Genomic DNA, 22,569 nt, shown 5'->3' with positions numbered 1-22,569 from the left:
AGGAACAATTTTCTTACAATAAATTCCTGAATTTACACAGATCAAACTTGATAGAGAATGCTGATCAATTGTAATTTTAATAAAGAACTGAAAGAGCCATAGTCTGAACACCTTAGGGCAACTTCCCAGACTGAAGTAAGGTTTGGTATTGTTCTGGGTTTCACAGACTCTCGTAGATTCCCCAGACTGCTTGGATCTTAGCTAACTTCAAAAAAAATTTTAATATTTAATATTTCTTTTTTAGTGTATGAGAGATGTATAGGCAGCATGAGACCATATAGCACAAGGTTACCAAGCGTCCAAAGTAAATTTTTTGTGTTAATTCTCTTAAAACCATACCAAAAGTGACTGTGCATTTAACAGCATCAATGCATAGCTATTAAATTACAAGGAAGCTTATATTAAGAGGTTCTGCAATGGAGAGTGACCCTAATGTAGCTTACTGTATGTATTTCACAATTTCAGGCCAAAGAAAACCAAAGGGGTTAGTTTAAATATTTTATAATCTTTTAAAATCCAAGCTTTGGTCCTTCTGTTGGGATGTCTAACCATTGGCCAAAACTTGTCTTCTTCACAAAGCTGAAGCCTCATACTGTTTCTCAGTTTTTGTGTACATTAGAGATCCATGACCAAACTCTTCATATGGCATTTTCCTGACATTTTAAAGCGCTAAGCAGTCATACTGATTCATAAAGAGTAGGTTTAATACCTGTGTCCTTCAGTGTTCGCTAGGAGTGATCGTCTCAGACCCAGAGGTTTTGTGGAAAAAAAAATAAACAAAAAGAAGAAGTTACGTGTATCTGAACCTCTCTGTCGCCTCAGAAAACTTGCCTGTCGGGGAGCAGCCCCGAAAGTGACACGAAGCTCTTACGAGAAAGTTGGACTCAGACTGAGACCCACCCTTGCGCGGTTGGGACCAAGAGCCACGTTAGTTTTACCTCACACTACAGCACCGGTATCCAGAGGGGCCAAGGTTGCAGCAGCGGCCGCTCCGTCCGTGCCGCCGGCTGCGCCGGGACCCGCCGGGACCCGCAGGGAAACGGCCCCGCCGCGCGCCACTGGCGGGAAACACCTCGCGCCCGCAGCCCTTCTGCCGCGCGCGGGAAGCGAGAGCCCCGCCCCGTCGGGCAGACCGACCCGCCCCCCATCTCCCATTGGCTGCCCTGGGTGCCCCTGCGCCAATGGCCGGACAGGGAGGAGCGAGGGGCGGGGCGTCTGAGGAGGAGGCTGCACTGCGCCTGCGCCCTGGTGGCGCTGGAGGGGTTCTTGTGGGACGCGGGGGGAGGCAGTGTCCGTGTGTAGCGACCGTGAGCGGCGGGGCTGGGCTGGGCTGGGCTGCGGGCTGGGACCGGGGCCGGACCGAGAGCTGAGGAGGAACGAGCCCTGCGCGGGGAAGGAGCCTGCTCATGGCGGAGAGGTAGTGTCCGAGCCCAGGCGCGGTGTGTGTATCTGAAGAACGTAGGGGGCGGAGGCGGCTGCGGCTGCGAGCGCGGGGAGTTTGAAAATTAAAGCGGTTCTGACTCGCGGCCCCACCGGGTCGGGAAGGCGGAGAGGAGTCCTGAGGGGCACCGGAGCAGGGATGGGTCGGGACGGGTCTCCATCGGCCACAAGAGAGGGGTGGGAAGGTCTGGGGAGTGCCGGGAGTCAGCGGTGCCGGCGCTGGGCCGGGCGGTGCTGTCCCTGTCCCCCCCGGTGTCCGTCTGTCCTTGCCCGGCAGCTCCGGCGGGCTCTGTGGGGTGTTAGGAGAGAGACTGGCCTGACCCTGCTATCAAAACTGAACCTTGAATGTCAGTTTTTTGCTTACGTTTATTGAGATTAAGGGGGGAAGAAATTAGTTGTCTGTGTTCGATGTGCTTGAGTGACTGCGGGAGCTCGGGTGTGTTTGTGTTCAAAGAGATGCGAGCTGTCTCATAGGCACGGTGCTGCAGTACGGTTATAATGAGCTGCTAGAGGAATACTAATACATGGATACCAAAAGGAAGCAGTAGCTGCAATAAATAACAACTTCCTTAATATTTGTGTCTCCTTCCTTATGTCTCCTATGTTCATATGTATGTTTTCCCTTACGCTCTTACCAGTATAAAACTAAAAAACCCCCGGTAAATGTATATAAAAATTGAGGAAGGTTGAAGTTGGTTTTCCTTTGATGTTTGCTTCCTCTTATGTGTGGGTTGGCTCTTCTCAATTAATGGCATCATCACATTAATAAATTGTTCCTTCAGTTTTCAGAAGAAAGTGACTGACTCCTCTGACACAATACTTAGGAATGGGTTGAACAACAGATATCGTGTGTTGGAAGTCAGAGCAATAGAGAGAAATGGAAGTGACCCTGAGAAACACTTGACAATTACAGCATCCCAGTCACTGGAAGATACAGAACTGTGCATCCTTAGGAATGGCTGGTAATTCATACAGCAATGTAGATGTCTGAAATGGGGATGAAATGCTGGACTATTAAGTCTTCTTTGTGTTGCCTTAGAGATGAGTTTTACTGTCTTAAAAGCAATATGAAATAATGAAACAGCCTTTATCTACTGCAATATTATCAGTATATTAGTGTAATGGATATTCATCATGAGAGAACTGATGTAACTTTTGTTGAGTGGGTATTACTATCTTGAAGTTTTAATTTGTCTTTGTTCTGACAAACAGCAAGACAATAAACTTGAAGCAGGCTGTTGTGTTCAAGAGTTGTCTTGCAATAATTAGAAGTGTTCTTCTAAACTATGTACTCTCTTTGTACATACAGATGTACAAAGCTGGGTCTGCAAAATGTGGTGTTTTATACAGCCTGTTAATACCACCTTAGCTTGAGCTCTACTGCAGAAGTTTTTTCAAGTAAGGATAGGGTTATAATTTAGGTGCTTGTTCATTGCATCCTGTGTTACTTACAGGAAAAAAAAAAGACTAACTTGGTCTTTTGAAACTTGTGCTTGTGTTCATGCTATTTGGTACTTCTCATGGTTTTCTGTGCAGGACTGAAAGAAGGGAGAAAAGTATAAGACTCCCCTTCTTGAAGGAAAAAATATAAAAGGTCCTGAACCCTGACATTTCTAAATCAATAAAAACATGTTAAGATTTTGGTGCCCTTCTGAAAAGTAGAACTGTTAAGTAAAAATGGAATGGTCTCAAGTCACCAGGATTTCCCTACTTTCAGGCTGTCCTGATGCATGATCCAGTACAAACAATAATCAAAGTTTTGTTGCTAAAAATTCCTGTATTTACTTTCAGATTTTATTTAGGTTGGCTTCTTAAAGCATCAAAATAGCCTTCTGTTTCAAAGTATGTTGAATCTGTATGTATATATATATATAATGTATAATTTCTAATATGCTGTGTCCATTGTTTACAAATGGTTGTTCAAACATGTTGCATTACAGGGAGTCTGTTCCAGTTGTTCCAGGAGACATCGTTCATTTAGAAGGAGAGTGTAGCTCTGGTACCTGGATCATAAATGAACAGTCTGGATATCTGGTTCTGTACCCAGATCTGCTGCTTTCTGGCACTACAATATCAAATAGTATTCGATGTATGAGAAGAGCAGTGCTGAGTGAAAGGTTCAGGGTAAGTGTTAGTTCTAGAGCATCAGGCATATTAATGGGTTACTGTTCCATTGAGACTGGTAGTTTAGCTTGATGTTAAAACTGGTTGAGATGCTGTGTTGCAAGATATTACTAGCTATGAATAATGTTTACAATATAGAATAATTTAGAATTGTTTCTGGTTGACCTTGTGTTTTTTGAGAATTGTTTCTGATACAATCTTATATTCTTAATATAACTAATGGGACAAAAAACAGTCTTCCCACTTAGAATTCTGGCTACTTTTTGATACTATCTTACCACATTTTGTGTGGATATGAATCCTATGTGAAGGTTGTGCCTCTTGTCAACCACATAAAAACAACCACAATGGCCAAATTAAAAATCTCTGGAAAAAAATCAGCCAATTCAGTTAAGAATTGGTGTGGCCTAACTCTGGAATCTGAATCCAGCTGCTGGAACCTGGAAAAGAGAAGTTTCATGCAGCAGTGTCCTTGCTGGTATATGGATGGCAGAGAAGCAACATCTGCCAATTTCAGCAAAAGAACACTTCCAGATGTGGAATGAAATGGGCAAGGGAGTCCAAATGGGCAGGGGGACTGGAATGATAAGAATGCTGGCTGGGAGACTGTGACTGAAACAAGAAAATTAATTTCAGGAGTTTAAGACTGTGAAGTCGTGTCAGTCCTTAGAGGAGTAATGGGAATAAGCAAATTATTTGGAAGGAGCAATGCAGAGGGCCCTGACTCAGGGATAACACCATCCACCAGTTGTGAGTGCAGCCTGTAAGTGCCAGGTCTGTAAAAGATAAGAGGAAGTATTTACCCCAGTGATTAGGTTTCCAGTTGTCCCATGGTGGCTCACGCAGAGGTCAGAACTTGCTGTTGCTGTGCCATTGCTTTCTACCTGTTAGTTACTGAAAGACTGTAGTCTACCATTATCAGGATTTGGATAAAAATGGTAGATAAAGCAGTAAGAGAGACCCATTTTTCAGTTTGACTGTTTACATGGTCAGGTTTGGATAGACATTAATTAGTGAGGTGAAAACTCTAATGATACTGCATGTAGTAAGCGCAGCCTATTGTGTGCAGTAGATGAAAATAAAATTTTTGGAGAAAAGTTGGTGTGAAGTGGGCATAAATTTTCATGTATTTATATGGATTCTATAACATCTCTTGCAGGGCTCAGAGTCTGGTTCACGCCAAACACTCATTGGTACAATTCTTCACGAAATTTTCCAGCAATCTGTAACAAATAATTTGTCACGAGAAAAAGTAGAAGAGCTAGCAAGTAAAATTGTGTGTGGACAAAAGTATCTCAAAGAAATGTAAGTAGCATTGCAGGTGTCTTATGCTTGGAAGAGGGTAGGAACATTTGAACTAGTTGATAAAGTTCTACTTTAGTAAGTGTAGCACTAGTATCAAGAGAATATTCTACCAAGTGGCCTTGCTTAATGAAACTTGAGTATCTTTTAATAAGATAGTTCCCTGTTTCATAATGGAATTTGATTTGCTTTCCTTGCTAAGCTACTGCTTTATATCTGAGCTGTGCTTCTGGACTGTGTGTGGGTTTTTTTCTTTTGGGCCAAGCAGTGGAGTGTTTGTGCCTGTAACATTAGATTTGGAGGCATCTCCCAAAGCTGAGTTAAATGTGATAAGCATAATTAACCTTGATCCTTAGAAGATGAACTAGAAATTTGTTACAGACAAAGCTATGAGTTTTCTGATTTTCATAATCCTCATCAGGTTACTTAATGGCTGGGTTGTTAGAGGTCCTATAACTTAGTGCTCTTGGCAGAACTGGTAAAAATGCTTGGCAAATAAGTAGTCTTCATACTTCTGACAAGATGAATGGCTGTCAGTTTTAAGATTTTACTGGAGACTCGAATAAAATCTAATCCAAGTCATGTAAAAAAATTAATAATTTCTAAAGTATTAAAAAATTGTATGTTGGGAATTGTCAGTGTCTGTTAGTCCCAGATGAGATGGAACTTAAAATTGTAACAAGGATTATTACTCTAGTTCTATTATGAAGGCAGATAATTTGAATTGTGACATTGTTCACATTTTTGTGCAAAACACACTGGTATTTCTCAGTTGCTATAAAATAACAACGTTATTTCCAGTGAATGCCAGTACTGAGTTATCTAATGCCACATGATTAGGTTCTGTTAAATGAGACTTGTGCTTTCTTGTGTATTTGTAACTGTAGCAATTAAAGCAGATCACAATTAATTTCCAATTAAAATGATCTGAAATATCAAAATGTATGTGAAGAACAAGTAGCAGATCAGTGTATTTGGACAGAAACAAATGGTCTTTTCAAATTATTATTTTTTTTTTTCTTCAATTTCTCTTGAACTTTAAGAATTGCTGTTTTTAAATGCTTGAGTCTGGTACTCCTTTCTTACAGTCCAATTATTAGGTTTGTTTTATCACCACTACAATGCTGACGTCCCTTGTGCTATGCCTGTTGTTTTGAAAGTTACATCAGAAATCAGCACTATGTATTCTATCTCTTGTAATGGATGTTCAGTTACAGTTTTATAAATTGAGTTGAACTTCATTAATCTGTCATTATCTACAATTTATAGATGTTTATTAAAGTTGGCAGTTATTTCTATTAAACTTGTTGGTACTTAAGGCAAAATTCTATTTGTATCAGCAGCAAAACTATTATTTCTCTTCTAAATGTCTGTGATTTTATTTTTTTAGGTATCACTTAAATCTGAAACAAGCAGAAATAATGCAGGAAGTAGAAGAATATTTGCCATCATTTTTTAAATGGGCAGAAGACTTCATACACAATCCAGCTAACCAAAATAAAATGCAACTAAAACTGTAAGGAGCCAGAATTAGAACTCTTCTAAGCTGTATATTTTGCATTGATCACTTTTAAGTTTTAGGACAACACTTTTAATGCAAATCTGTTCAGAAATATTGAACTAATTCATGACCTTGCTGCCAAAATAGTTTATCTTGAGAGCTGCATGTTTAGCTGCCACCAGGAGTACATTAAGAAGAGGATTAGAAGACATAAGAGGAAGACATTAAGAGTGAGGATGAGCTGACAAAAGTCTTATTGGTCTTAAAATGCCCACAAACAGTGTGGCACAAAGTGGAAATTATAGTAACCAGAAAAGCAAGCATATTTAATCTAATGAATAAACTAGAAGTTAGTGTAAATGCATGGAAGACTACAAATCAGAATGTGAACTGTTTATTAATGAAATGTAATCTCTCACTAAGGTAATAGTTTACCAGAGAAATGGTGATTTTACTTGACTGGTGCTGAGTTTTTCTTGTCTGCAGCTTCTTGCTGGTAATGGTAATAGCTATAGGGTGTTAAAAGTGTCAGTCAAGTGACAGATCTGAGTAAAATCTCTATGCTGCTTTCCCATGTGTATCTTTAAACTTTTTGAGGAAACAGTGTTTTAAAGTGTGGCTATTCAGACAAGACTATTAAAAGACCTATTAAAGCTAGTTTAAGAATATTTTAAAATTTTGAACAGCAAAACTACCATTGCCATTGTGTAATTTGAAGTAACTTCCTGATACAATGCTTCCTCTGTTAATGGGAAGATAGGATGAGTGAGATTTAATGCATTTTATTTCTAGTGTTGGTGCCTAAATAGTGCCAATAATGCAAAAATATTTAATGTTTAATTATAACACATTTAATTAGGAATTGAAGGAAACTTAACTTCTGATTTAATTTTTTTCCTAGGTCAAATGGTGAAAAACTAGAAGATCTCTCTTCTACGATACAGGTTGTTGATATCTTGGATGTTGAGGAGAACATCTGGTCTCCTAGGTTTGGGTTGAAAGGAAAGATTGATGTTACAGCCAGGGTCAAAATCCATCGCCAGTCTGGAGTACAGTCCAGGATAATGCCATTAGAGCTCAAGTCTGGCAAGGAATCTAACTCCATAGAGCACAGAAGTCAGGTACAGAACCCAAAAGTCTAACGTAGCTGTTGGTAGCTATGTATACATTTTTGTATATGACTAGATGTACAAGACCAGTTTTGTCTTGGGAATGTGAAACTCTGCATGTATCTGATATAATTTGGGTTTATGGATGGCTAATCCTGGCATGCCCAAAGCTGTTGACAGAAAATGGAAGTGAACTGGGGAAGGAGATGTATACCCGTTTACTCCTTTTAAACACATTCATAGTTCTGATCCTGAAGTGTCTGTTCTTTGGCCTTTTTACTGCATTCAGGTATTAGATTGAAGCAAACTGCTTTGGGAATTAGTGTTGTACATTCTTGCAGGTAGGTGGCCTGATCTAGAGCTAGTAGCCTTAATAGAAGCTTTTTTTGAAGGAAGATGCCTTTTAACTGAAAGCCTTGGTTAGGTGCTTACTACTTGTGCTTCTAGGTTACTTTTTAAAGTAATAGCTGCTTAATCATATATGTCATGGAAAAAACTAATACAGCTTATAGTTTATTTTGGTTTTAATACAGTTTAACAGATTATATATAATGTTTGCAGGTTATTCTGTACACATTGTTGAATTTAGAAAGGAGAGTAGATCCTGAAGCTGGATTTCTTCTTTATCTTAAAACTGGTACTATGTATCCTGTTTCTGGAGCTCGTATGGACCGAAGAGGTAAAGTTCTTCCCCTTCCCCAGAAACCATGATTATCTTAATTAAAAAGAAACATTTTAGTAGTACTGTATGTAGAAGTTTATCACTTTTTATAATGTTGCTGGTTCCAATCAATTTATATGAAAGCTCCTGCAGAGTACCTGAAGGGACTACAGGAAAGCTTCAGCAGGACTTTTACAAGGGCATGGAGAGATAGAAGGAGTGGTAATGGCTTTAAACTGGAAGAGGGTAGATTTAGTTTAGACATTAAGAAGAAATTGTAGCTGACTAAGAAAGTTGATGACTAGTTACTTTTGAGTTAAAATTATTAGAAACACCCCCCCCCAAAAAACATCTTGCTTTGTTCTTTTCTTGACAGAATTAATGAAGTTAAGAAACCATGTGGCCTTCTACTTAATGCACAGCACTTATAAATCTACTGTTGGACAACATCAGTCACAGCTTGCTGCTTTGCCTCCTGTAACTGAAGACAGTCAAGCCTGTAAATATTGCTCCCAAATACACAATTGCTTTCTGTACAGCAGGTAAAAAATAAAAAGTTTGACTTGTGCTTTAAATAGTCTTAAGGAATCACTGCTTTTGATATTGTGATTTCATTTTTGTGGTTGACAGTTTCTTTTTTCTTTATTGAGGACTTCTGAAGTGTTTCTGAAGGACTTCTGAAACTCCAGAAGTGTTTCATTGGTCCCACAGCAACTCTTATAGGACAAGTTCCTAATCTTGAAGAAGATTAATGTATTTGCTCAAGTATGCTTTCTGCAAGACAAAATCCGAGACAATTCTCAACAAAATCCTTGATAACAATAGCAGATTTATGTTATAGCCAGGCTAATAATAAATATGATTCTAAAAGCTATGTTCTTGCAGCTCTCTGAAATGAGCAGTCTTTTGAGGCTTAATTATGTCTGGAAAACTACTCTTCCACTTTGTCTCTGTAGAATATTATTTATTTCCCTGCAGGATATGGTATAAATGGTGATACACTGGTACTATTCTGAAGTTATTGAATCTCCAGCTACAGATTTTTTTTACAATTTAAACATAAATTTTTTAAAAATTGTTTTAAAAGCTGCTATAAGTTTTAGTCTTATAATTGTGCTGCACAAAAAGTAGAATCAAAATTGTACCCTGAAGAAAGCAAATAAGATTTTAGAACAGGAAAGCTTTTGTGGTGATACTTTAAATATAATGCCTGATTGTTTTTAAAAGTTTAAAAAAAACTTTAGAGAGTTAGCTTTGTGGGCATATGTGATATCTTTCTGTAAACTAGTTTTATTATGAAATTATGAAATATTGTCATCGTTGTTACAGCAACAGGATTGTCACTAACAGGTTAGCTGTTCACTTCTGAACTGTTTTTTTTCCTCTTTAATTGCATTTTTCTGTGTGACTAGGTATAATGTCTACTGATATTTAGTTTTGAGATAAATTTGAGGTGTGCTTGTGTATTAACTATTAAATCCCCCTCACTTAGCTAAATCTCAATACAGTATTCATTTGTTACAAAAACCAAAATATCAACTATCTAAATATATACAGTACTATCCTTGAAATGCCTTTAATTGGTCTTGACTAATTTACTGTCCTTAATTATTCAAAATCATAGAGACTGTCAAGTTACTAATGCTTGTACTAATATGAGATTATCCTTGCTTCATATGAACAAAGATTTAACTTTACTTCAGTGATGGTAATTAATCTGCCATATTACAGTATATTTGTAGGTTGGTATTATGTATGTATAGATTTGCCAAAAAACCCAACAAACAAACCAAAAAACACCCAACAGGTTGACTCTGTGTTTGGCTCTGCTCCTAGAGCTGTAGAAGACAAGATTGCCAGCGTGTCTTTTCCTCCAGCTATGGTACCCATTATTGAAAAAGAGACTCAGCACCTCAAGCCCTCCCATTTAGAGTATTTCAGCCTGTGGTATCTAATGCTAACCTTGGAGCTGCAGAGTGGAGAGGGGAAAAAGGGATATAAAAATATATGGATGATACCTTCTTCGGAAAGGTAAGGTGCAACCTCTAACCTGGTACAAATGGTGTTCCCTTCAGTAACTGGAAATGTGGTATTGCCAACTTGTTTCCACTACTAGAAAACCAGATGCTATAAAAATTAGTCAAATACGCCACTTGCATAGGCAGTTTTTTGTGACATGTCACATGTCATCTACTGGAGATGTTGGCATACTAGATTTACTGGTTTTGTATTTGCTATATGATATTTTGTTGCTCTTGTTGTTAAGTCAACAACTGCAGCAAACTGCAGCCTTAATCTTCAGAAGCAGAAATGGTATAATTCTGGGTTGTGGGTATTTTTTATGTCTCTGGGGGCTGAGGCTGAGTGCCTGTGAGCCCAGCTCATTGCATTGGTGTCCTGAGGCTTCACTTCACAAAGATGGGTTTTAGACCACCATGCTCCTTGATGTGGCTATGGATGTGCATAGAAGCAGACCAAAAGCTCTTGTTGGCTGAGGCAGCATGTTACTGTACATCACTTAGTCCAGCAGCTGTGGAAAAAATAATTGGTGATTTCTAGGTTGGTTTTTGGGCATCTGTGGAAGTGAAATGTAGCTGAGTTGTCTTAAGTGAAACAAGCAACACCATATTTATGAACGTACTAGTGAAGTGTATCAGTGCATTTCTGTATTTGTTTTTTTAGTAGGAAATTATAGATAACTTTGGCTTAAATATTAGAGTTGGTTCTTGGAACAAATACAAGGCATCTGTATATTTTTACAATCCTTTTCAGATCCAAGTGGCTATTGTAGAGTGACTGTTTCATCTTCCTGGTTCTTGTTATGAGTGTTTCTGTTAATTTTTATTACTGCTTTGGGGATTTTTAGTTGGCATTTGTTCTTTCTTGTGTTTTGGTTTTATTAGTTGATTGTGGGTGGTATGTTTTTTTTTTACTTGTGAGGTTTTAAAATTTTTTTATTTCTCTTTCTGTTAAAATCTTTAAATATTAAAATATTTCTTTTCTAATATCTTCAGAGAGAAGGCTGGTGATTGTGTTGGAAACATGATCAGAATTGATGAAGTGCAGGAAATTTCCGAAGGACAGTATCTACATTTTTTCCAACGTAGAAATGGTGCCATACCTGGAACAAATTTATTGGTTGGTGATCGAGTGGTAGTGAGTGGAGAGGAAAATGGTTTACTTGGATTGGCTACTGGCTATGTTAGAGAAGTCAGTGTGACAAAAGTCTCCTGTTTGTTGGGCAGGTAACAGAACAAAACCATGTTTGAAGACATGAAACTGGTGATTACTGTGTTAATAGTAACTTCATAATTTAGACTATTTTGTTAAAATTGGGGTCTGACTGTTTTACTTAGATTGGTTAATAGCATGTTTCTTCTAGCTATTGCTTCACTCTGGGAGCTCTGAAAGGTATCACTTAATAATAAGTCTAATCATTAACATACTGCTTGTAAACAGAATTATTAATTATTTTTACCATGTTATTGTCACTGTGCAGAAATTTGTCAAAGCTCCCCAAGAACACCATACTTAGGTTGGATCATGAAGAAGGAGATGTTGGCATAGGAGTCCCGTTTGAAAACCTTTCTAAACTAATGAAAGATTCCCCAGTCAGGTATGAAAAATTATTTTCACACTTCCAATATTTTCAGAGAGAGCTTTTCAGTTGGTAACATTCGATTCTTGGGATTTTTTTGTTTGTTTTTTAAATCCACAGTGAAAGGCTCCGCAACTTGATAATTGACTTCCAGAAACCGTGTTTTATTCAGCATTTGAGCTCTGTCCTTCCTCCAGAAGCAAAGGAAACTGTTGCAAATATTTTAAAGGGTAAAAAATACTTTCCTCCCCATATCCTCTGCTTAGTAGTACATCTCTATATCTAAAATACTTGTCGCGCTAAATTTAAGAGTATTTTCTTACTTCAGAGTGTATTGAGAGTGTTCAGCACAAAAATCTAAACTAAGTTCTTACCTTGTCTTCCTGTGATTTAAATTACTTATAAAATAGTTGGAAGACCCGGTCAGATACTTGAGTAGAATTTTAGTTTACTTTTATTGGTTGCTATAGTTTGCAATTTCAAACAAAGTGCTGTATGACTGCCTCTCTCCACCTTACCAAAAGAAAGGACAGGGAAGTCTGTTGGGATAGAAGATATGGACTTAGAGGAAGTGGAAGGAGATGGGCTTTGGTGTAAGCATTAATCCCTCTTGGAACTGTTGGCTGCTCTCTAGTGTGTGGTCCTCTGCAGCACTGAATTTTTGTTGTTGTTGGGGTTTTTTTGTTGTTGTTTAAGAAAAATTGTTTAGGTGCTTGTCAGTGCCTCATATTTGGTGAAAATAATAATTGCCGGACAGCTGTCTGTGAAAGCAGAAATTTAACTGAATTCTTTTAGAGTAAGTAGAACTTTTTATAAAAATTTCAGTCTGAAGACTGAAAGGTGTGCTTTGCTGCTCTGAGGTCTAATTAAAACAAGAATTTTATCCAACTTCCTGGAAAACTACTGATGGGATAAAAAAAGAGGAAGGTATTTATTCTGAAAGTCAAGAATAATTCATTAAAAAGTAATGGAAGACAGAGGGAACAATGTCTTCCCTTACTTGCAAGCCATGTGTTTTGTTTACAGAAAGGTACCAATAGACCCAGATGTTTTCATTTGCTTGAGTGTTCCTAATCCAAATTGCTGGAATGTGCAGCCTGTTTGTGTCAGACTGGGGAGAAACAGCTCTGGTCTAACATTTATTATCTAGTGAGAAATATGTTTGAAGATGGAAATTAGTTTGATAAAATAGAAATGTCCATACAAGATATCACATGGAATCGGTTGTGTAGGATATTGGGGAAAAAGTCATAAATTAAAAAAATGTATTTCTAGGAGTCTAGTGCAGGCCCTGTACTACTTGTCTCTGGATTATGTTTAATATAAATTGTTCATTGAAACATACAGACTTGCTCTGCTCAATTCTTTTCTTTAAGGCATTCAGTGGAGGTGGAAAATATAATTTTATTAACCTCAGCAATTATTACAATGATTATGAAGCATTTAGATTTAATTTTAACTTTTCTTTAAAGGTCTGAATAAGCCTCAGAAACAGGCAATGAAGCAAGTGCTACTTTCAAAAGACTACACGCTTATTGTGGGTATGCCTGGAACAGGAAAAACGACTACAATATGTGCTCTAGTAAGATTGTGTGCCTTGGTGTTTAAATTTCCTGGTGAGATTTGAAGGAAAGCATTAAACAGTGTAAAGCATACTGTCTAAAACTGTTGAGTTAGTCAACTGATATATGCATAATTTCAAATAATTTCAAATAAAACAGTGTAGGAGCATACTGGGTTCAGACTGTGGGTGAGTAATTAAAAAAAAAAGCTCTTTATGAAAACTGCCAGGTCTATTGGCCATGTTGCTTTGACAATAGCTAACTGGCAGACCAGGCCAGAAGGGCTGATATAATTAAGTCAGATTTGTTACTGGCTTCCTCTGAAACTTCTTTGTTTGTTGGTGGTTTTTTGCTTGTTTTGTCCATTTTCCTAGTCAGACATGGGATCATGGGGTTGTTGATTATTGTATGAAAACTGATTTTTTGGTGTCTCTTTGCCATTCGCTAGGTGAGAATTCTTTCTGCTTGTGGCTTCACTGTTCTTCTGACTAGTTTTACACACACTGCTGTAGACAATATCCTGCTAAAGCTTGCCAAATTCAAAGTTGGCTTTTTGCGCTTGGGGCGAGCTCAGAAAGTTCATCCAGATATACGGAAGTTTACAGAAGAAGAAATTTGCAGGTCCAGATCAATTAAATCTGTAACAGATTTGGAAGAGATCTATAACAGTCAGGTGAGAAAAGTGGTTTTGCTAGCTCTGTAAATTATTAAGAAAAATAACATTAATATTCTGGTTGATGGGATGTTCCAGAGAAGGAACCCACTGCAAGGGTGTTTTACATCTGTGAGAAATCTGAGCTGAAAGAAGATAATTTCTGTATTGTTTCAGCTTCTTTCTAACCAATAATGACCAACATGAACAGTCTGCGAATTGAAAAGTGTTTTGGTTTTTTGTTGGTTTGTTTTTTTTTTTTTCCCCACACAAAGTAGTTTATCATTGTAAGTAATTCCTAAAGGCTCCAGTGGTTTTATCTGACATCTTGGGTCTGTGGATGGTGATTAACTGCTGCAAACTCCTCTGCCTTTATTTACATATTTCTACTGTTTGTTCCTCTTTCCCTTCCACTTGTGCTTGTTGTGCCATTTGAACAGTCAGCAGGTGGGGAGGAAGACAAAATGGTGTGTTGTGGAGCTGACCCGGCCAAACACTAAGTTTTGATTGAGAGATTGCTGCTGCCTGTATTAATGTTAATGCAAATCATAATGGGAGCTGGGTAAGCTTAGTCAGTGGCAGTTTTAAAAACGCATTGAAAAGAGTGAAGCTTCATGGCAGTGGGAGTAAATGCCAGCTTTGCAAAAGCTGCCGTTTACTTTTTTTGTTGACAGATGTTGCAAAGGCATGATTAAAGTCATGAGGGAAGTGACTTAATGTTTCATATTTTAGTCATTTCAGATTGTAGTGGAAGCACAATGATGGAAAGAACTGTGCTGCTGTTTTATCTTCACTTTGAAATTAAAAAGATAACAAAAGATGGAATTTTCTACAGTAGTCATTTCAGCACCCTCCATGAATTTTATGTGTATATGGCAGCAATAAGTTATTTACTACATTCTGTTCTAAAGCTCTTTGTCACTTGCAATTGCTGCAAGAATGAGGCAAATATGTGAGGTGTGCTGGTCTTTTAACATGAAAAACAAAGCACTAATGAATGCAAGATGTATCTTATCCTAAAGTATGTCTCAATTTTCAGCCTGTAGTAGCAACGTCTTGCATGGGAGTAAATCACCCCATCTTTGTTCAGAAGCAGTTTGATTTCTGTATAGTTGATGAAGCTTCCCAAATAAGCCAGCTCATCTGTCTGGGCCCACTCTTCTGCTCCAAAAGGTTTGTGCTGGTGGGGGATCATCAGCAGCTGCCTCCACTTGTACTGAACGCAGAAGCAAGGTAAGATAAAATGCTGATGGACAATTATTTGAGAAGTGAGTTCTGGGAAAGCTCTTGCATTATTTTGCCTGACACATTTTTTGATCATTTGTTTTGTAACAGAGATCTTGGCATGAGTGAAAGCTTATTTAAAAGGCTGGAACAAAACCAAAATGCTGTTGTCCAATTAACTGTACAATACAGAATGAATAGGTATTTTAAACTTTCATTTATTACCTTGGGGGTTTTAATGTGCGATTGAAGCCACAAAATTTGATGCCTTTTCTTTTTTAATTCTTTAGTAAAATTATGTCGCTGAGTAACAAGTTAGTGTATGAAGGCAAACTGGAATGTGGCTCAGAGAAGGTGTCAAATGCCACAGTTAACTTGCCCAACCTAAAAAAATTGAAACTGGATCTTGCAGATGCTTCAAAAACGTGGTTGAAAGTAGTACTTGATCCAGACACACCTGTGTGTTTTCTGAACACAGAAAAGGTAAAGTTTGTTCTTTCTTAAAATGGTATTTTTGATGCAAGTTCTGAATATAGTGAATAAGTAAAATTTCATAGAGCTTAAGTTGGGAAGAATATAGAACTCTAAAAATGTTTTGTAATTACATGACAATATGCAACATGCAAAAATGGGTGGTACAGCAACTGCCAGAGACATTTCATTTAAGAACAGCTGAATAGTTTAAATCCTATAATACCAAATGTACTATAAACTTTGTTCTCATGCAGAATATAGCTCCAACTGTGTGGCCATATTGGATGTTCTTGCAGTCATAGAATGATCCAATGCCTAGTGCCTGAAGGTCAATGATGTCTAAGCTGTGTGCCAGTGGCAGGAATAATGTCTAATTTGTGGATATTCTAGACACTGAATATGAGGAAAAAATTGGAGGTTTGCTTTCATAGGGATTCAGATTTTTGCCAGAAAAATAAAATTCCTAGAATGGATAAGAATTATGCAAAGAAACTGACTTTGGAGAAAAATGAGGAAGAGTTTAAATTTAAAATGTGTATGGAAAAAAGAGTAATAAATTGGTAAATATCTATCATCCCTAATGCTTGCTGTCACTGTAGTTAGGGACTGGATTATGAGGATTAGAGTTTGTCTTTCTCTCTGACATGTTTTATGTTGATTCCTCTTCCAGAGTTTTGCATATAGTTGTATCAACCAATGATCTTTTATGCTGATCCTCAAAAGAACTCCTTAATTTTTCTGTGCTCTCCAGGAAGTTCTACAGGATTATTTTTTAAATTTTTCTATTCTGATAGAATCTCTTCAATGATCTAAAAAGGAAACCAGAATTTAGTTTAGTGACTTAGCTGAATTTCTGAAAATGCCTAAACTAAACAGTGAGGCCTTTTCCAGGAGTGCCTCAATAGCCACCTTCTTTTTCACAGAAAAGCAGATATTTGGTCCTCAGGAGGAGGTTTGTCCCCATAGGAAACTGGTTAATAGTTCACCTATTAACCAGATCAGAATTGGTAATGTGAAACCTTGAGTTGCTGTTTACTTTCCTTTGGCCCTTTCCTTTGGCCCTTTCCTTTGGCCCTTTCCTTTGGCCCTTTCCTTTGGCCCTTTCCTTTGGCCCTTTCCTTTGGCCCTTTCCTTTGGCCCTTTCCTTCCCTGTGTCAGTCTGTTTCCTCTGACAGTTTGGGTCTGAATGTTGAAAAATTACATCCTTGATTTAATGCCAGACAGAAGAGTAACTCTAGACCAAAGCTGTTGTTGCGGGTTTTTGTGTGTGTGTACTATTCTAATGTAGCAAATGTAATTGTGGGCATGTGTTACCAGCATGGCCTAGCTTTTAGAATTTATTTTTCCTGGAATAGTTTTTGTGTAGTCTTTGTCTGCATCAGTGCTAGTGTGGATACAAACCAGCTGTTCATTAAAACAATGCTTTTCTGCTTGAGGAAGACTTGAGTGCATGAAGTTTGGAGGCTTCCAAGGTGTGATGTTTTCAGATTAATAAATTCAAAACAGAACAACAAAACAAACCCAAAATAGTCCAGCTATAGCTAGTTCAGCTATGACAGGTCCTAACAGCAGCTTGACTGAGTGCCTGATGACAGTGTAAAAAGTTATTAAGCTGTGTACATGTTGCAACACAAGCTGCAGAGAAACTGGGGTTTTTTTGGAAAAAGAAATGGAATCTTTTAATATGAAGAATTATTTTCTGCTTCTATGATCTAAAGAACATACTGGAAACAATGTCAGGTAGAAGCAGCTTGGAGGATGTTGCAGAAAAATAGATTCCATGTGAAGTACATAATACTCTACTTAAGCAACACAATACAGACAATTACGTTTGTATGTGGATAAACTTGTGGATGCAGTTGCCTGATATTAATATACACATGTGGCCTTGAAGACCACTGTATTACATATATTACTGTATTACATATAGTGCAGGTTGCATAAGGTTTTGTCAATCTGTTATTTTTTTGTTCATTTGCAGTACTTCAGTGTGACAGGTATTGAAAATGGGTCACACTTAAAGAGCTATCCAGCCAGTTGAGTTTCTGGATGTGTGAAGCTTTTAATACATATTGTACACTTGTGCAGTGGCACTGCTTTGGCAAGCAGATAGCACTTACCTGGAATATCCTGACAAATACTACTACAAACACTTTACCCACGTATTAAGCATTATAGTGATCTCAAAATTCATCCATTCAGGCAATATTGGGGTGGTTATTCAAAGAAGTAGCACTAGTTGTAACAGGATTCTGAGAGTGTAAGATCAGACTATTTCTGAGTCTCCTTCCATTTTAAGTGGCAATGCTGTCATAAAAATTTAGAAGGAAAACTTAAAGTTGTATCTAAAACCAAAGTTGATACATGTCACTAGTAACAGTGACAAATACTGGAATGAGTATAATAGTAAATGGCAGTAAATTAATAAGGTAGTAAATGGAATTCAGAGAAATGAAGAAGAGGCAAATTTAGTTATACTTAGTTTTAGTGTTTTAAATCAACAAGCTTGCTACTTGACCCAAGATCTTTATCTGAGTGCCAGGTTCCTATAGAATAACGTCAGGGACACATTTATGGCAATGATACTACTTAAACTTTGAGTAGGGAAGAGTTATGCAAAGAAAAATTATAAAATTGTGATACAAAAATGATGGGAGTTTACATTCAGAGCTTGTTCTTCGTTTTCTGGCTCATTCATACATTATGCAGGGAAAGGGAGTTAAGAAATAGCAAAATGAATGAATACCTTTTTTCTTTAATTTGGAAGTTAAATTTAATACCGCCATTTTTAATGACTCTTCATGTAGTTCTAAATGTAGGCTTTCAGGCATTAAAAAAAGAAATCCTTTCTGCCATGAAAGTGGGGAAAATTCACAATAAATATTGCCTTAAAACAAAAGTCACATGTAAAATAGTTTGCTCTTTTACCTTGTCAGGAGAATTTTTTTTTTCCACATGATATCTATTGCATGAACTGTAAAGTCAGATTATTAAGCTTTGGCAATTTCTTTAAGGTGACTTGCTGGTACTAGAAACTCATTCCAGAGGATTGTTTCAACTTATTCTGCAAATACACCATTCTGAAGTTACAGTATAGGCTCTTACACTTTTAACATTTAGCCTTATTTTTTAATTAAAACTATTATTATTGTTATAAAAACGCATATAGAATAAAGTATTGCCATTGAAGATAGCAAGAGTAATTATTTTGTTTTTATTTTCAAAGGTCCCAGCACCAGAGCATGCAGAAAAAGGTGGTGTAAGTAACATAACAGAAGCTAAACTAGTACTCTTCCTCACATCCTTATTTATTAAGGTACCTTTTACTTTACTACCTTGCTTGGGGGGACAGCTTTATAACTGTATAAACATTGGAGGGATGACCTGAAGGATAAATTTAAGGTTATGCCTCAGTGCAGTGAGGTGCTTGAGTCTGCATTCAGTTTCCTGTCCCTTGCCTGGTTCTTAGATCTGGATCTTAGATTCAAAAAAAACTGGATAGCAGATTCCTTTGAGATGAGGACTTTATTGTGAAGGAGGAGAGAGGATTTGCCTTTCTTCCCTGTTTTATCCGCTCAACTTCAGGACCTGTAGAGACTAGAAGTTTTGAATGTTTACCTCACAGTTTGATGCAGAAAAATGTGGATATCTAGGATATTTGCCTTTGTGCTAGGTTAAGACAAAGACTGGGAGCTTGCAGTAACTAATATTTGCTGTTTGCTTTAGCTGATGCTGGTTATACCTAGACCACTATTGACAACTTAGTTTAAATACAGTATCTTGCAGAACCATTGAGAAAAACCCTTGAGGGTCTTGTAACACCAATGAGTATCCCCAGCAATGACAATATTTTGATTCTGTTTCTTTTTCACTCAGGCTGGCTGTAAACCTTCGGACATTGGCATTATATCACCATACAGACATCAATTAAAAACAATCACTGATTTGATGGCAAAGTTGAAGGAGAACAGAGTGGAAGTTAACACAGTAGACAAGTACCAAGGAAGAGACAAAAGTATCATAATTGTATCTTTTGTTAGGAACAGCAATGATGAAAACGTAAGTCAGTCATAAGAACATTTTTTCAGTCAACTTTAATAGCTAAAACCTCATTTTTCAAAATACATCAATGTATGTTGAATTCAGAAATTTAAGTTGGAAAAATAAAAGCAAATTATGTTTGTTTAACAGCTTGGTGCCCTCCTAAAGGACTGGCGACGTCTTAATGTTGCTATCACAAGAGCCAAGCACAAACTCGTCTTGGTGGGCTGCGTGCCGTCCCTGTGCCGCTACCCTCCTCTGGAGAAGCTGCTCTGCCATTTGCAGTCTGAAGCAATGATATCCTTTTTCTCCATGCTTTTTTTTGTGAAAGGGGAAAGGTAAGATTTACTTCCTGAGATTTAATCAGAATGTAAAGATCTTTGGTTATTTAGGCTCTGCTTCTAGCACTGATTGGCAACAATTCAAAATGCGCTTACTAAAGATGCCAAAAAATACTCTGAGATCAAGCTAATGGATTTGGAGCCTTTGCTGTCTTCAAAAGTAGAAGTCCATGCTGATTTGCAAGTCAACTCTGACATAATTAATTTTGAGTCCTGAATTTTTAATGTTTAAAGTTTTTGCATGTTTTTATCATCTTAATTTCCTAGCATCTTAATGTGAGTATAATTGTTTTCCTCAGATGTGTACCATGCATTTAAACTCCTCTAATGAAAGAAGGGTTCACGAATAATGCTGCTAGAGCAGAATATTCTATAACTTTCAGATAGCTTGTTATTTTTAATTTCTTTTCTGGTATTCTACTGATTTTGCTCTAGCTACAACTGTTACCATCTCCTATTTAAATAGGAAAACCTTGTTAGCTGATTTCTCTGCAAACACCAATAGATATTCAAGCAAGTTTGTCTTCTTATGTTACCAAAATGCTTCCTTAACTTGATACATCTTCAATCTTCCGGCAGGGGCCCATGAAAGTATCCACAAGTGTAACATTTTATGATTTCCTAGATGGAGAGCTTTAAGGGCATTTGTATGTCTTTTTGGTGCTGCTACTTAATGTAAATAACTTGTTAATGAGGTGTGAGTGCTGATACCCACAGTTCAATCTGAATGGAGCCAAACAAGAGATCACATTATTTTAAAAACTTCCTTTCAGTAAAATAATAATATGGATTATTAAATTCGTTGTTTTAGTATAGCTGTACTTGTAACAAAACAGAAATATGATGTACTCTGTTCCCTCAGGTAATGGATAGCTACTCATATATTTGATTTTATCTTGGTTACCAGTTACTGCATAAGTGAATGAGGGGGCAACACTTAGGAAGGAGGAGGCAGTAAACCAGTGCTGCAGTGAGTCATAGTTTTCAGGGCTCAGTTTGGTTTTAAGGATTTTAATGTGTAGTTTACATATAGTTGTTCCATTTATTAGAATTTCTAATTAAGGTGCTGTGTTGTGCTGTTGGGGAAAAAATGAGGAAAAATTTCTTTTTCTTCTGAGCCTCATTTCCTTGAAATATATTTTTTTTTAATATTGAAGTCTTTTATATTTATATACATAATGTACTTAATCTCACACAAAGATGCCTTGATGACTTTTCTAGTCTTGACTTTCCATACATCTGAGAGAAATGTGATGTAGATTAACTTAACTCATTTTTGTGAACCAATGTATTTAGCAGGTAAATCCACTGAAATGAAATGCTGCTCAGTTGAGGATCACAGTAAAATTCTGCTTTCAGTTTGTGATCTGTAGTCTTCTTAAAAAAAAAAAGAAGCCAACAACCCAAGGAATGAAACTAGACATGCAGCTTGGTGATTAAGAAGTTGATGTGCCACAGGTTCTATTTTTTGTAAAGACGATAGCATGTGCTCAGTACAAAATAACCATTACTTGACAGATCTGTTTTAGTTTCTTTATGCTACCTCATACATTAGTCTATTACTGCAAGCTTCTCTCCAGAATGGCTTATGGAAACATCAAATTTCTTAATCCTCCAAAATTATTAGTGTGCATTGTCTTTTAGATCAGTGCCAAGTAGTTGTGTGTATACAGTTGCAGATAAATCTCTGTTAAATGTGGGCTTTTTCACTCTTTTAAACTGCATCTTAACTCTTGTAATGTTTGAAATAAAATTTTGATTTTTGTTATAGTTGTCCTTATTAATACATTGACTTATATAATACAAATGTTTTGAACAGTGTAAAAATAATTTGAATAGTTGACTTAACCTCTTTTTCAGGTGAAAATACATGCTTCAACTATGTGCTCTGAGTCTTTCAAAAGATCAGAAAGCTAGGGTAAAATACACTCTTATTACAGCATTTACTTCAGAATAACCTTGTGCAGAAAAATTTTTCTGTTTGTGTTTAGCATCTGTTTGTACAAAAGTCTCAAGATTTAGCTGAATTTTCTTGAGCCAAATTACACTTATCCAAGTGATCTGTGTGCCATTAGGAAATTAATAAAGTTAGAGGTATTGTCACCCACCCACAAAATTGCATGAAATACACAAACAATCCTGTATTTCTCTATCTACTTCTAAAATGCATGCTTATTGTTGCATGGTAAAAATTAGATTGAGCAAAGTTCTACAGAATAAACAATGTTTTCATGTGGTAGTAGGAAACAAAAGAGATGTGATTTTTCTAAATCACTTACGTTTTAATGAACATCTCAAAGGAATGTCTTTAAAAATTGCTCTTTTATGTTTGCTGCCTTAACATCTTTCTGATGCAGAAAGTCATTTTTGCTTCTGGAAAACATAGAGACAGGTTAAGCACTGCCTTAGTGCAACATGTGTTGAAAGAATTCTTAAAGAATAAGTTTGATGCCAGACTAGTAGGATCAGAGCCTGACTATTAGGACTGCTCATTGTTAGAAGAAAAAAAGGAACATACAAAGAAGAGGGAAGTAAGAAGC

General features: G+C 37.1%; 1 protein-coding gene across 1 annotated transcript; it reads left to right on the top strand.

Annotated features, from left to right (window-relative positions):
* Positions 1–1,386: 1,386 nt before the first annotated feature.
* DNA2 (DNA replication helicase/nuclease 2) lies at positions 1,387–20,908 on the top strand. The gene is made up of 21 exons (XM_008497652.2): positions 1,387–1,417; positions 2,223–2,402; positions 3,381–3,564; positions 4,724–4,869; positions 6,257–6,382; positions 7,269–7,488; positions 8,038–8,155; positions 8,514–8,679; positions 9,974–10,168; positions 11,152–11,382; positions 11,637–11,753; positions 11,856–11,965; positions 13,208–13,317; positions 13,746–13,970; positions 14,989–15,182; positions 15,285–15,374; positions 15,464–15,656; positions 18,874–18,963; positions 19,524–19,706; positions 19,839–19,985; positions 20,590–20,908. The coding sequence occupies exons 1-21, from the start codon at positions 1,407–1,409 to the stop codon at positions 20,644–20,646; spliced, it is 3,093 nt and encodes a 1,030-aa protein (XP_008495874.2). The 5' UTR covers positions 1,387–1,406; the 3' UTR covers positions 20,647–20,908.
* Positions 20,909–22,569: the final 1,661 nt, after the last annotated feature.

Source organism: Calypte anna, chromosome 6 (genome assembly GCF_003957555.1).
Source record: "Calypte anna isolate BGI_N300 chromosome 6, bCalAnn1_v1.p, whole genome shotgun sequence".
NCBI classification, from domain to species: Eukaryota; Metazoa; Chordata; class Aves; order Apodiformes; family Trochilidae; genus Calypte; species Calypte anna.
Note: the sequence above shows the minus strand (reverse complement) of the source record. Positions and strands in the feature narration are given on the sequence as shown.